Consider the following 14,632-nt stretch of genomic DNA (forward strand, 5'->3'; position numbering starts at 1 on the left):
TATCGGAGGCGCCGATCATTATAACGAAGGTAAGATTTAAACTTGGGCCTATACTGCTTCTAGATTGAGGCCTATATTGGGACAAGATTAGGAGAGTTTCGCCTGACATTAGGGTTTGTCTTGCGTATTGCAGATAAAATGGATGGCTTCAATGACCACAATTTCCTCCCCCTGTTCACAGACAAATACAGGGAGCGGCCCTGTCTGTGGCAGGTGAAACACCCGCAGTATAATAATAAACAAAAGAGGCAGGCAGCGCTGGAGAAACTGCTGGAGTTGGTGAAGCCGGTGGTCCCCACGGCAAACATCCCCTATTTAAAAGCCAAAATTGGTGGCCTGAGGAGCACTTATCTAAGGGAGCGCAATAAGGTCGCGGATTCCCAGAGATCCGGAGCCGCAGCAGATGACATTTATGTCCCCAGGCTGTGGTACTATGAGAGACTTTGTTTTCTGTCAATCCAGACTGATGTCAGGGAATCCCTCTCCACTCTTCCTCCACCCTATCTTCCACCCCAGCTGAGGCTTCCGATGTCCAACCTGGGACTTCCAGCCAGGAAGAAGTGGAGGAGCCCAGATGAAGCCAGGTATAGCATTGTTCTACAGATTTCTGGTCAATAAATAAATGATGTTTACTAGATGTTATTATTGATCATTAATTGCTGATTTCATAAAGTGTTTTACATATCAATAGACAGTAGTGGGCACCAAAAATTGGGACAAGAATGAAAAATGCTGGGCTCAGAATTCTAGTCTGTTATTCTTGTTAACATTCAATTTGCAACAGTCATGAGATGAAAATTGTGTGTGATTGATGAATAAAAAACTAAAACGATGTCCCTTTTCCATACACAGGAAGACCTCAGCCAGGAGCAGGCTGTGGAATGTGGCACACAGGAGGAGGCGGGGGTTAGTGGCAGCCAGGAGAAGACAGGGCCCAGCAGGAGCCTGACAGAATCGCAGGTTCCTCCCCTCCGCCTTCCAACCAAAAGACCCAGGAAGGGGAGTAACGTGCAGCATTCAGCACTCAGGCTGATTCAGGAGGCTTCTGCGTCCCTCAGAGCCTTCCCCACTCCTGAAGAGGCCTTTGTCTGCATGGCTGCCACAAAACTGCAGGGCATGCAGGAGGGTCAACGCCTCATGTATGAGGACCTTCTTTACAAAACACTAACTAAGGGGGTGAGGGGCGAAATCACACCCAAAACCCACCTGTGTGAGTTGGACCACACAGCGTGGAAGGAAGACCAGAGAGTGATGACCTGGGTTCAGTCTGGTCTGACAAAAGATGCAGGCTCTTGTATGACCACAGCCTGGGAACATACATGTCATCTGCAGCTGTTCAGGATCTCTTGGAATTCTGGACTAGACTGCACTCCCTTATATATGGACTCCTCAGGCCACCAATTTTGCCAGGAAATAATTGATGTGTGCCCTGGGGGCCAAAGGCTTCGCCAATTTCTGCTGTTTCTCCAGCGTTGCCTCCCTCTTTGTTTGGTTATGAGCACCTATGTGTGTTTTCCTTCAAAAAGGACAGTTTGTGAGGAGGCAGGTCTATTTAAAAAATACAATGTGAAATAACAAGAGACACCAACACCAAGCAATCTCCTTGAGATTAAATAATACAAGATAGTAATGGTGTTGTGGTAACTTGACACACAAAACAAACCCAAAAATATTCTGGAGTTTAAAAAAAATTTTTTCAAAAAGATCAGGCTTGAAAAAAATACTAACCAAAAAAAAAAAAAAATTTATAAGATGTGACAAATACAAATATTATATTGATGAAATCACTATAAATAATAAAGAAAGAAGTTTGTGAGAAGTCTGTGTGAATATGAGCAGCAAAACAACTTCATTCTTCTAGCATTATAAAGAAGAAGAGAGTGCGCTGCATTAAACTATTTAAAACATTGCAGCGTGACGAAAGTGCTCTATCCATTCCAAACGCTAATTTTACCAGACCGAGCTGTTCCGTCTCTGAATTTATTCTGAGCATGCGTGGCACTTTGTGTGTCGGAATTGGCCACAGACGGTCGGAATTGACGCTGGAATTGACGCCGGAATTGTTGTTGGAAAATTTTATAGCCTGCTCTCAAACTTTGTGTGTTGGAAATTCCGATGGAAAATGTCCGATGGGGCCCACACACGGTCGGAATTTCCGACAACAAGCTCCGATTACACACATTTTCCGTCGGAAAATCCGACCGTGTGTACGGGGCATTACAAGTCAAATTACATCACGGAGGGAAAATGGCTAATTGGGCCCAATTTGGACATTTTCACTTAGGGGTGTACTCACTTTTGTTGCCAGCGGTTTAGACATTAATGGCTGTGTGTTGAGTTATTTTGAGGGGACAACAAATTTACACTGTTATACAAGCTGTACACTCACTACTTTACATTGTAGCAAAGTGTTATTTCTTCAGTGTTGTCACATGAAAAGATAGAAGAAAATATTTACACAAATGTGAGGGGTGTACTCACTTTTGTGAGATACTGTATATACCATAACTTGTAGGCTCTATAACTTTCACACATACTAAATAATATACACTGATTTGGGTTATTTTTACCAAAGAAATGTAGTGGAATACATTTTGGCCTACATTTATGAAGAAAGATAGTTTTTGTTAGAAAATTTTGCAAATAAAATTAAGAAAAACATGTTTTTTTCAAAATTTTCTGTATTATATATATATATATATATATATATATATATATATATATATATATATATATATATATATATATATATATATATATATATATATATATATATATATACAGTGGGGACGAAAAGTATTCAGACCCCCTTAAATTTTTTACTCTTTGTTATATTGCAGCCATTTGCTAAAATCATTTAAGTTTATTTTTTTTCCTCATTAACCACTTGACAACTGGGCACTTAAACCCCCTCCTGCCTAGACCAATTTTCAGCTTTCAGCGTTCTCACACTTTGAATGACAATTATTCAGTCATGTAATACTGTACCCAAATTAATTTTTTGTCCTTTTTTTTCATACAAATATAGCTTTCTTTTGGTGGTATTTGATCACCTCTGGGTTTTTTATTTTTTGCGCTATAAATGAAAAAAGACAGAAAATTTGGAAAAAAACCCGAATTTTTCTGTGATAAAATTTTTGCAAATTATTAATTTATCTTCATACATTTTGACCACAATTTATACTGCTACATATCTTTGGTAAAAATAACCCAAATTAGTGGATATTATTTGGTCTTTGTGAAAAGTTATAAAGTCTACAAGCTATGGTGCAAATCCTAAAAAATTGATCACACCTGATGTACTGACGGCCTCTCATCCCATCTCATTTCTTGCGACCCGAACAAGCCAGGAAAGTACAAATACCCCCCCAAATGACCCCTTTTTTGAAAGTAGACATTCCAAGGTATTTAGTAAGATGCATGGTGAGGTTTTTGATGTTGTCATTTTTTCCCACAATTCTTTGCAAAATTAAGATTTTTTTTCCCCCACAAAATTGTCATTGTAATAGGTTATTTATCTCACATGGCATGTGTACCACAAATGACACCCCAAAATACATTCTGCCACTCCTCTTGAGTATTACGATACCACATGTGTGGGACCTTTTCACAGCCTGGCCACATAGAGAGGCCCAACATGCAGGGAGCTCCATCATGTGTTCTAGGAGCATAAATTATACATCTAACTTGTTGACTACCTATTACACTTTTGAAGGCCCTGGAGCACCAGGACAATGACACGTGACACTGACGTGGGACTGATGACAGATGGCACTGATACGTGGCACTGATGACACTGATGTGGCACTGATGACAGAATTCACTAATACGTGGCACTAATGACAGATGGCACTAATATGTGGCACTGATGACACGTGGCACTGATGACAGATGGCACTAATATGTGGCACTGATGACATGGGGCACTGATGACAGACTTTTTTTTTTCTGACACTCACGCTGCAGCCGTTAGCTCTCCCTCCTCACACGCTGTCTCTGTGCGAGGAGGGAGAGCCGGCGATGAGAGATGATCTCATCTCTGTCCTTGAGATGGTTCTACACCTTCATTTTGTCCAGCTGTGTTTGATTATACTGATTGGACATGATTAGGAAAGCCACACACCTGTCTAAATATAAGACCTTACAGCTCACAGTGCATGTCAGAGCAAATGAGAATCATGAGGTCAAAGGAACTGCCTGAAGAGCTCAGAGACAGAATTGTGGCAAGGCACAGATCTGGCCAAGGTTACAAAAAAAATTTCTGCTGCACTTAAGGTTCCTAAGAGCACAGTGGCCTCCATAATCCTTAAATGGAAGACGTTTGGGACGACCAGAACCCTTCCTAGAGCTGGCCGCCCGGCCAAACTGAGCTATCGGGGGAGAAGTGCCTTGGTGAGAGAGGTAAAGAAGAACCCAAAGATCACTGTGGCTGAGCTCCAGAGATGCAGTCGGGAGATGGGAGAAGGTTGTAGAAAGTCAACCATCACTGCAGCCCTCCACCAGTTGGGGCTTTATGGCAGAGTGGCCCGATGGAAGCCTCTCCTCAGTGCAAGTCACATGAAAACCAGGAGTTTTGCTAAAAAACACCTGAAGGACTCCAGAATGGTAAGAAATAAAATTCTCTGGTCTGATGAGACCAAGATAGAACTTTTTGGCCTTAATTCTAAGCGGTATGTGTGGAGAAAACCAAGCACTGCTCATCACCTGTCCAATACAGTCCCAACAGTGAAGCATGGTGGTGGCAGCATCATGCTGTGGGGGTGTTTTTCAGCTGCAGGGACAGGACGACTGGTTGCAATCGAGAGAAAGATGAATGCGGCCAAGTACAGGGATATCCTGGACGAAAACCTTCTCCAGAGTGCTCAGGACCTCAGACTGGGCCAAATTCTGTGTTTTTCTGTCAATATGAGGTGCTGTGTGTACATTAATGTGGAAAAAAAATGAACTAAAATTATTTTAGCAAATGGCTGCAATATAACAAAGAGTGAAAAATTTAAGGGGGTCTGAATACTTTCCATCCCCACTGTATATATATAGATATAGATATATAGATATATATATCTATATATCTATATATATATATCTATATATACACGTTAACAAAAAAAAATACAGTGGTGATTAAATACTACCAAAAGAAAGCTCTATTTGTGTGAGAAAAAACTATAAAGATTTAATTTGGGTACAGACTAACTTTGCCATTCAATGTGTGAGAGCGCTGAAAGCTGAAAAATTGGCCTGGACTAGAAGGGGGTAAAAGTTTCCGGACAATCATGACGTTGTAACTGGAAAATAAAGATGACCGTTCTTCTTACCTTTCGTAGCATTTTGTTCAATCAGACTGTCAAACATCACAGGTGGTCCCCCAAACGAAAGTGCTGTTAAAACATAACAGAAAGAAATTTGTCCTTTTACCTTCAATCTCTCTGACACATTTCCCTACTTGTTCCCTATATACCTGTGTAGCACCCTCTAGTGTGCTAGTAGTGTCAGTGTAGGTAAATTTAATTTTTGACTCTGGTAAGTTATGTAAATTATATCTTCAGTGGTGGTATATTGGTATATTTTTTTGGAGTGGGGGTTGGTCGGGTCACAGGCACCCACCCCAGTTGGTCGGTCACCAGCCCCGCACATACCCATCTAGGTCACGGACAGCGCTCCCTCTAAGCGGTGTCTCCTCCCTCCTCCTCCTCGGTGGCCAATAGGATCGCATATAACAACCCAGGGAGCTTCCATTCAGGTAGCTCCCTGGGTTGTTATATGGTTGCACTGCCTTGGAAGGTCTGGTGCTATATATCCTCCATAAATGAACTTCATATGCAATGACCCTTCACCTGAAGCTTTCCAACTGATATTAAGATATCAAGATCTGGCTGCTATTTCTCTCACAGTCAGTATTTGCTGATGCCCATTTACCTTCTTCTATGCAGCTTTTTGTCTTCAATACAATTTATGTGTGCCTTGTAAATGCCTCTTCTTTCAATATCAGTTCTCTGATTATATCAGATGACTTGGGGTATACATTGCTTGGCCATTCCTGTTGCTCCGGTGCCCACCCAGGGAGACTTTGTATGCATGTGTACGCACATTCAGGCAAGTGAGGCCTGTTGTTTTTATACTTAACCAAATGTGTGTCCTGAGGAAGCGGACCAGCGAAACGCGTTGACACACAGGGGCTCGCTCACCCAAGATCATGTACCATGAATTATATAGTTTGGAAATATCTGACCATTGCTGCGCCGACTATACATATATGTGATTACATGTTTTTAAATGAAATTTTGGATATTTTGCATATGTTACCTTCTTTTTCTATGTATAAATAAAATAGGAATTTTTAACAAAAATGCTATGGTCCAATCTGCCTCTAAAGTCTGACACAGTGGTTTTCTCTTTTTGGTTGAAGGTACTCATTTACTCACCACTACAATAGAAACATGGACTGCTTCACGTTTTTTTTTTAAATACATTTTTACTACGCTGTGGTCTGGAGACACAATTTAGAGATCATGATTTGCCCATCTTTCTCTCTAATAGTAGTTTTGAAATTACAATGGTCCCAAAGGGTTACTCTCCACTCTTTTTTCCCAGTTATTGAATACCAAATTTGGGTAAAACACCACTAGCTGTTAAGACTAAATAGCAAACATTAATACCAGTTATGTCTACAAAGAAATGGGATGGCATTTGCTCTTCACATAGGTTAGTCTCACCTGCGGTCAGCGACATGTTGATTCATTTTACAGGTTAGTACATTATACCCTCAACCTACCTATCCCCTTTTTGATTGCAGAAAAATAGGTGTTTGGCTTCCCCTAATTGTGTACAATGTACTGTATACAACCTCCAGAGGACTTTATGGGGGTTTCTTGCTAGGTAGGGCCACCAGTTTGGAAATTCATCTTACAAAGGTGATGGCTACAAGCAAGATCACCTTCCGGGTCAGAAAAGAGAGAGGAATGTTTCTACTATGTTCAACTGACAGCTTCTGAAGCAAAGAGAGAACCAGATTCAGGTGCTATGGAGTCATTGGGAACAAATAGGGAGAACTACATGGGGGACTCTCTGTATAATTGACAGAATCAAGGAATGAGAGGCCAACAGTCACTAAAACATAGAAAATGCATAAACCTGACCTTTGTGCTGAGAGCCAAACACTGGTCCAGAACTAGCTGTAGGAAGCAGAGGATTCATTCCATGGAGAAGCTTCTAGGGATGAAGCCCCGGATCCCATGATAGACCTTGAAGGATTAAATACTTTCTAGCTTTTAATACCCTAGGAATCACTGGCTCAGAGATACCCCCTGACTCCCAGAACCTGGGCTTCAACAGCCATGCCATTAAGCCAATGAGTGTGAAGCAGGATGGTAACTTGGTCCTTGAGACAGAAGATCTAAATGATCTCGTAGAGCTAACGGAGCACCCACCAGGAGTCTTACCAGATCAGAGTGCCACAATCGCCTTGGCCCATCCAGAGCAATAAGGGTCACTGGAATGACTTCCATCTTGATCCAGCAAAGCAGATGAGGAAAAAGTTTTAGGTGAGGAAAAGGTACAGATAAGGGTCAATTGATCCTTCTGGCTCACCAGAGCATTCGCTGCTTCCAATAGAGAATGCCTGTACCTTAAGACAAACCTGTCAAATCTGCTGTTGAATCTTGAGGCAAGGAATTCCACAGATGGCATCCCCCACCTGTAACACGCCGGTTGTAGGGACCACTCCCCTGCATCCAGCCAATTTTCCGTGCCTTCCATGTAAATGGTTGACAACTCAGGAACATGATCTGCCCTTGACAGGATTCAATCTACTTCTTTTGCCACAGTGGGACTTCTGATTGGTTGGATTACCCCATCATCATGGCGTCGTTAGAATGAATCTGGTTCAGATGACTATCCACCAGAATAGTCCCATGTTGCAAGGTCAGGTAAGTCACGTGGAGCTACAGGATGTTGATTGGGAGACAAGACTTCAACAATGATGACTCAGTCACACTGCACGACAGGGTGCATAGGACTCCTCCCAGGTCAACAAGCTGATGGGCACTGATAGGCTGAACTGATGGACATTGATAAGGCTGCACTGATGGGCACTGATATGCTGCACTGATGGGGCTGCACTGATAATCAGTGCCCTGATTATCAGTATAGGTGTGCCTTGTCACAGGAACAATGGTTATTGGCTTTCCTCTCCTCAAACAGTGACAGTGCTGAGGAAAAGAAAATGCTGATATCTGGCATTTGCTTACATGTGATGAGCTGTGATAGGACAGAACTGGATGACCACTCTGTAGCCGTCATTTGGCTATAGCGCGGTCGGCAAGTGGTTAATAGTTGACCGCTGGAGTTGGGCTTTAAATCCTTAGTCACTTATACAAAGTCCATCTAAATCTGCTAGATCATTTAACACTACCCTTTCCACTAATTGAGAACGTTGCTCCTCCAGCAGTCCAGCACAACTGTAGCTTAAAATTGCTACTATTTGCTCCAAATGTTCTATGACCACTGGATCAGCTGAAGCAGTGACAAGGTCCCTTGGAACAGTCACCCAGGGTTTAGCAAAATAAGGTCATAGCTAGGAGAGGGTGAAGAGAAGGTCCTGTCTGGGGGACCATAGCTCTATGGCAGCCTTCTCAAACCAGGGTGCCTTGAGATTTCTTTAGGGGTGCCTCAGCAAAATGCCTAAAAATTGCCCAAAAATTGTATACAAGGCAGCGGGTGGATGAAGGCTGCTTTTTAGTTACACAAAGCCACAAGTTTTGATTGTGCACCAATACAAACTTCTAGCTGCTGAACTACTAACGACCAATTACCTCATCAATTGATAAGGAGCATAGCATGCTTGTTTGACACTCCCCTGCCTCTCTCCATCAGTTTTGGGGTCACATTAGCTGAGTGATGGAGAAAAACTGAGGATGAAGTGAAACATTGGAATATTAGTCAGTACCAACTTGCACCTTTAACGTTGGGTGTCCCACATGTGTGGATATTGCTGCATTATGTAAAACTATTAGAATAGTTTTTACATTTTAGGATGGAGTGCCTCGAGACTGTCCATAATTTGGGAGGGTGCCTCAAGATTGCCCATAATTTTAAAGGGTGCCTTGAGATTGTCCATAATTTTAAAGGGTGCCTTGAGATTGTCCATAATTTTAAAGGGTGCCTTGACTGAAAAAAAGGTTGGAAAACAACGCTCTAGAGAGGGATTCTATTTATTTATTGGTCGGGTTGTTCTTGGGCTGGTCTAGATTTTTTGCTTGCCAGTGTCCAATCCTCCTGTAGGTGGCAGTATAACCTGAAGATGAAAGACTTCCTGTGTTCCTTTGCTCAACGCATGCCCAAAACAGCTGCACATAAAAAAGGTTTAAATGTGCTGCTATATAAATGTTTTTGTTCTTGAGTTTAATTATCCTTTTTAAGGATTAATTGCTGAGTGGTCTTCAGTTAGTTCCTGTTTAACCTGCACCTTGACCTGCTATATCTGCCTACCCGTGCATGACCAAGTTTGCCCTTGACCCAGGGGTGGCTCGTCCATTAAGGGCACACAAGCACCACCCCCATATCCATGCGTTCGGACCCCTTTCAGGACGCCAGACACATGAATTCCAATACGAGGATGTTTTTTTTTTGAAGCACTGATTAGAGCCAGAAGCTCTAATAGGCTTCAAAATAGGGTGGGCTCGGGATGCAGAGAATGCGCTCCGAACCCACCCAGGTGTGTTAGAATAGCGAATGAATATTTGGTATTCTAACACTGATCCTCCTCCCGGCCAATCAGGAAGTGGGTCTGAGACCTGTCACCCAATTGGCTGAAGGGACAGGCGATCCTTTTGGATGCCTAGGGGGAGGGGAGGAGACCCATGGCCGATGGAGGAAAGGACACAGGTGCCGCTACACGATGCCTGCTGCCTGCTGCCTAGATGGGGTAAGTGCCGGATTGACCGGCAGACAGTGAGAAGGGGGGGGGGGGGGTGAGCCACTGCCTTGACCAATCTCTGGATTCCTGCCTGCCTATTGTCGCCTCAGCTTGTACTCTGACCCTGCTCCTGTCTTGTGCTTCTGTGCCTCGCTGCCTGACTGTGTACCGACCCTAGCCTGTTTCTTGACTTAGCCTCTGCCTGATGTTCCTGTACCTTCACTGCCCAGCTCTTGATAGCCTTTTGTCCTGGCTATGGTCCTGGCTATGTTCCTGCCTGCTGATCAAGCCTCACCATGTTCCAGATCCTGGTCCCTGCTTGGTGATCCATGGTCACCTTCTTCTTGCAAACCTCAGTGGGTTTTACTTGCTTTCGCACTACTCTGTGTCCTCACACCTCCTGTCATCACTACCAAGGATGTTGGACAAAAGGTCCAAGAGAAGCCCCTTTTACAGCTCTATCTCCACCAGGTATGTGACACTCAGTTAGGTTGTCTGGCTATTAGACAATTTAGCTGAGTAAGCTTCTAGCTACAGCTTAAGAATTGAAACCCAAAATTGACCTCCATCAAGTTTCCTCTTGCACAATATATCTAAGTCCTGATGAAGGAGCTTCTGTGCATAACCAATGAAATATGTTGTCTGTCAACTCCTAATAGACTCTTTTGTATGAGTCAACATTCTTAATCTTTCACTCCACTCAAGCAATAAAAGCTGGACAGGAGTTTTAATCCTTTCTTGCTCCATCCAAAATAAAAAAAATAGGCTATACAGTAGCTATATTTAAAAGCTTAGCCAAAATTAAAAATAGAAAAATCGGCACAAAGGACATCCTGTACCTTACATTTAGTATATGTCCCTTGTGCTGATTGCTCATGTTTTTGGTGAACTCTTCCTCTGTCCCAGCTCCACCCCGGTCACCATAATCTCCTGGTGCAACGTAGGTTAAAGAGGACTGTAGCTACTGACTTTTAATATTAGGACACTTACCTGTCCTGGAATCCAGCGATGTCGGCACCCCAACCGATGTTTCCATCGACTCTCGGGTGCAGCCACCGCCATTGTCTGTAACGGAAACCAGCAGTGATGTCTTGCGGCTTCACAGCTGGGTCCCTACTGTGCACTGCGAATTCTGAATGGCCCGGCGGCAGGGAAGGAGGAGTGGCGCCGAACTTACGAGTGATCGTGCCACGGCGTGATCTCCCGGAAGTGGGGACAGGTACCTGCTCCCCCCCCCCCCGGAAGGTGCCAAACGAGGCACCAGAGGGGGGGAGGAGCTTCAACTTTAATACAGGTAAAGGGCTGTAAGGAGCTTTCATCAAGAGAGCTGACTATGCCTGCCTTCTCCTCCCAGATCTGCCACACATAGAAACCATACTACAGCTTCTCTGAATGACATAGGATTGAAGAATGGAGGATGGGCGGATGATTTATATCTCCGCCCCCACATGTACAGATCCTATGTCATTCATAGAAGCTGTAGTATGGCTTCTATGAATGGATATCAGGCAGGAAAGAGTGGGCATTGTCAGGCTCTCTTGAGATCTCCTTACTAGACATGTGCACACTGAAATATTTCGTTTCAGAATTTCGTTTTCGTCCGAAAAATAAATTTATTTAGTTATTCCCGAAATTCGTTTTTATGTATTTCGTTTTTCGTTAAAAATTGCATTGGTCCGAAAATCCAAATTAAGGTCGAATCTGTCTTTGAAGGCTTATGGTGTCTGTCGAATGTTCAAAGAAGATTCGACGGAGCAGCTAAACTGTACAATGCCGTATAGTTTACCTGCTCCGTCGAATCTTCTTAGAACTTTGAACAGACACCATAAGCCAAAGTACGTGTGTACTTAGTTCTAGCTATTTTACTGCTCCTCCTCTTTGGTTACAATCAGCCAATAACATTCCTCATCATCATTATTTTTATTTATCTTTTCTCCCCTACGTCGAATCTTTTCTCTCTATGTAGAATAATCTTGGACTAATAGAGTTAAGGTCAGGCACATTCGACCACAGGTTTGATGGACACAGATTGTTATTGTCAGCATCATGTCGAATCTCCTATCTATATTGAACTGTTGTAGCAACGAAAACGAAAATAAAGCATTTGTTTATGTCGGATCTTTCGTTTTTCGGATTCTGCACTTTCATTATTGTTTGTTAAAATGATAAAGAAAATACCTGAAATTCGGACGAAAATGCTTTTCGACGAAAACGAATGCACATGTCTACTCCTTACAGCCCTTTTGCTGTATTAACCCAATGCTGCACCAGAAGATTATGGCGACAGGGGTGGTGGAGCTTGGACAGAGGAAGATTTTTCCTTAAACACGAACAATCAGCACAAGGGACATGTACTAAATGTAAGTTATGTCCCTCATGACAATTTTTCTGTTTTTAATTTATGCTAAACTCAGCTTTAAGCAAACCCTGTTGTGTTTTTCCTTTTGCTCATGCAGTAATTCTCAAAATTCAATTAGTGAATTTTGATGACTGATCCCCTACAGTGTACAATCACATACCTGGGGATGCCATGGCTTTACTACGGGGCGCAGCTCTTGATTTACCTGTACATTAAAAAAAGCTTTATTAACATCAAAAAGGAAAAATCTGTAAATAAGTAAATCGAATACATTTGTGAATCTGTTGCAAAGTTTCTTAACTTTAGATCCTGCCATTAGCAGCACTTCCTGTCACAGGCTGACAACACTTAGCCACTGCCTCACAATTAGCAGCAGGGTTGTCAGCCTGTCATGGGAACTACTTCAGTTGGCCATTCTGCTACCTATCTGAAAGACCTGGTAAGCAGCCCAAAGCCAACTGACACAGGACTTTACAAGGTCGGAGATACACACAGCCCTTGGGTATTATATGCTTAATAGACACGTGCCATTCGGTTCGGTCTGAATACAAATACGGACACATTTTTGGTTATTCAGAGATTTGGACACACCTGAAACTGCAAAAGAATAGTAACGAATAGTAACAAATTTCACTGAACCATGTTACAATTTGTTTTGTTTATTTATTTTCTAACGAATTCCAAATTTTCAGAACAATTAGAATTTGATTTGGATTGGTCGAAAAATGATCGACCGATTCAAATTCTCTGTGAAGAATAGCTGGTTGTTAAGCAGCAGGCCAGGAAGGTGGCCGCCACGTCCTTAACAACGGATGACTTATCAGCTGTCAGCTGGCTTCCCTGCCGGCAGCTGAAATTCAAACAAAACGCCGGCAATAAAAAAAAAATTCAAAACGGCATTGGGGTCCTTTGGGTCTGGTATGGATTTTAAGGGGAACCTCACAAAAAAAAAAAAAAAAAAAAAGCAGTGTGGGGTCCCCTCAAAGCACCTTGTCCCCATGTTGATGGGGACAAGTGGAGTTCCCACTTTAAGTGAAACAATGAAAATGAAAAATTCCATTAAAAATTTTCCCTGGATGGGGGGTCCCCTTAGTGTGCCTGTAAAGTGGTGCATCTATAGCATGTATAGATGGGAATTTTAGAAAAACCGCGCTAATAAACCAAAGTGCTCTATAGTGCGAAAAGCTGCAAACCCCACAGCAAACATCAATTGTGGATAAGTAAAGAAAAAATAAGGGGTTGCGCTAATAACTGGGTTCATCAATATAGTGTCTACAGTGAAAATAATTGAGTCTTAACTGTGAATAAATCAAAAATATTGTGCAGACATGACATGTGAAATACATTCATCAAATAAAACCATCAAAAATGATATCTTAGTGAGTCCCAAAAACATTGTTGATGTTTTTGGGACGCACTAAGATATCATTTTTGATGGTTTTATTTGATGAATGTATTTCACATGTCATGTCTGCACAATATTTTTGATTTATTCACAGTTAAGACTCAATTATTTTCACTGTAGACACTATATTGATGAACCCAGTTATTAGCGCAACCCCTTATTTTTTCTATAGCATGTATAGAACCTGCTGCAGGAAAGATGGCATTCAAAAAAAAAAAAAAAAAAAAAATGAAAAAAAGAGTCAAATCACATTTAAATTGACTCGCAGTTGAAATTGCCGGCCCAGCTATTTAAAAAAAATCAAGAAAAAATGGCTTGGGGTCCCTCCCCCCCAATCCATGCCAGGGCCTTTGGGTTTCGTATGATTTTAAGGGGAACCCCACGACAGAATTAAAAAAAAAAAAAAAAGCAGAGGCCCCCCCCCAAAATCAATAACACAACCTTATCCGAGCATGCAGCCTGGCGGGCTAGAAAAGGAGGGAGGATGAGCAAGCGCACCCCCCTGCTGAACCATGCCAGGCCACATGCCCTCAACTTGAGGGGGTGGGTGCTTTAAGGTGGGGGTCTCTTGTCTTGTCACAGTGCCTCCCTCCTGTCCATCTTATTCTTTACATATCTTCCTCACTTCCATCTCACCAACTTTCCTGGCCATAGGACCTCCCTCCCATCCACCGTATTCCCTACATCACAGCACCTTCTCAAGCCCATTTCATATATTCTCCTGGTTATTTCATTTCATTCTCCTGGACATAGCATCTTCCTTCCCTCTCATCCCCCCAGTTACACCACTTCATTGGCCACCTCACTCGCATTCCTCCCTGGCCAACTCACCTAGCTCACCCTCCACTTACAGCTTTTTTCTTCCCTGGTCACTTCACCCTCCAATCACAGCACATCCCTTCCTGGCCACCTCGCCCCCAGCTTACAATGCATCCCTCCTTGCCTACTTCTGTTC

The 14,632-nt window shown here is 42.7% G+C and overlaps 1 protein-coding gene across 3 annotated transcripts in view; it reads right to left on the reverse strand.

The window, feature by feature from the left end:
* The window catches only part of LOC141121639 (von Willebrand factor A domain-containing protein 5A-like), a 101,616-nt gene that overhangs the window by 14,766 nt on the left and 72,218 nt on the right, over nucleotides 1-14,632 (reverse strand). For all 3 annotated transcript variants that reach the window (XM_073611314.1, XM_073611304.1, XM_073611293.1), the window contains exons 17-18: nucleotides 12,433-12,477; nucleotides 5,316-5,378 (exon numbers count right to left, since the gene is read on the reverse strand). In XM_073611314.1, the coding sequence (XP_073467415.1) occupies nucleotides 5,316-5,378; nucleotides 12,433-12,477 (108 nt within the window). The remainder of the gene's footprint in view (nucleotides 1-5,315; nucleotides 5,379-12,432; nucleotides 12,478-14,632) is intronic.

This window comes from Aquarana catesbeiana, linkage group LG01 (genome assembly GCF_042186555.1).
Source record: "Aquarana catesbeiana isolate 2022-GZ linkage group LG01, ASM4218655v1, whole genome shotgun sequence".
NCBI lineage: Eukaryota > Metazoa > Chordata > Amphibia > Anura > Ranidae > Aquarana > Aquarana catesbeiana.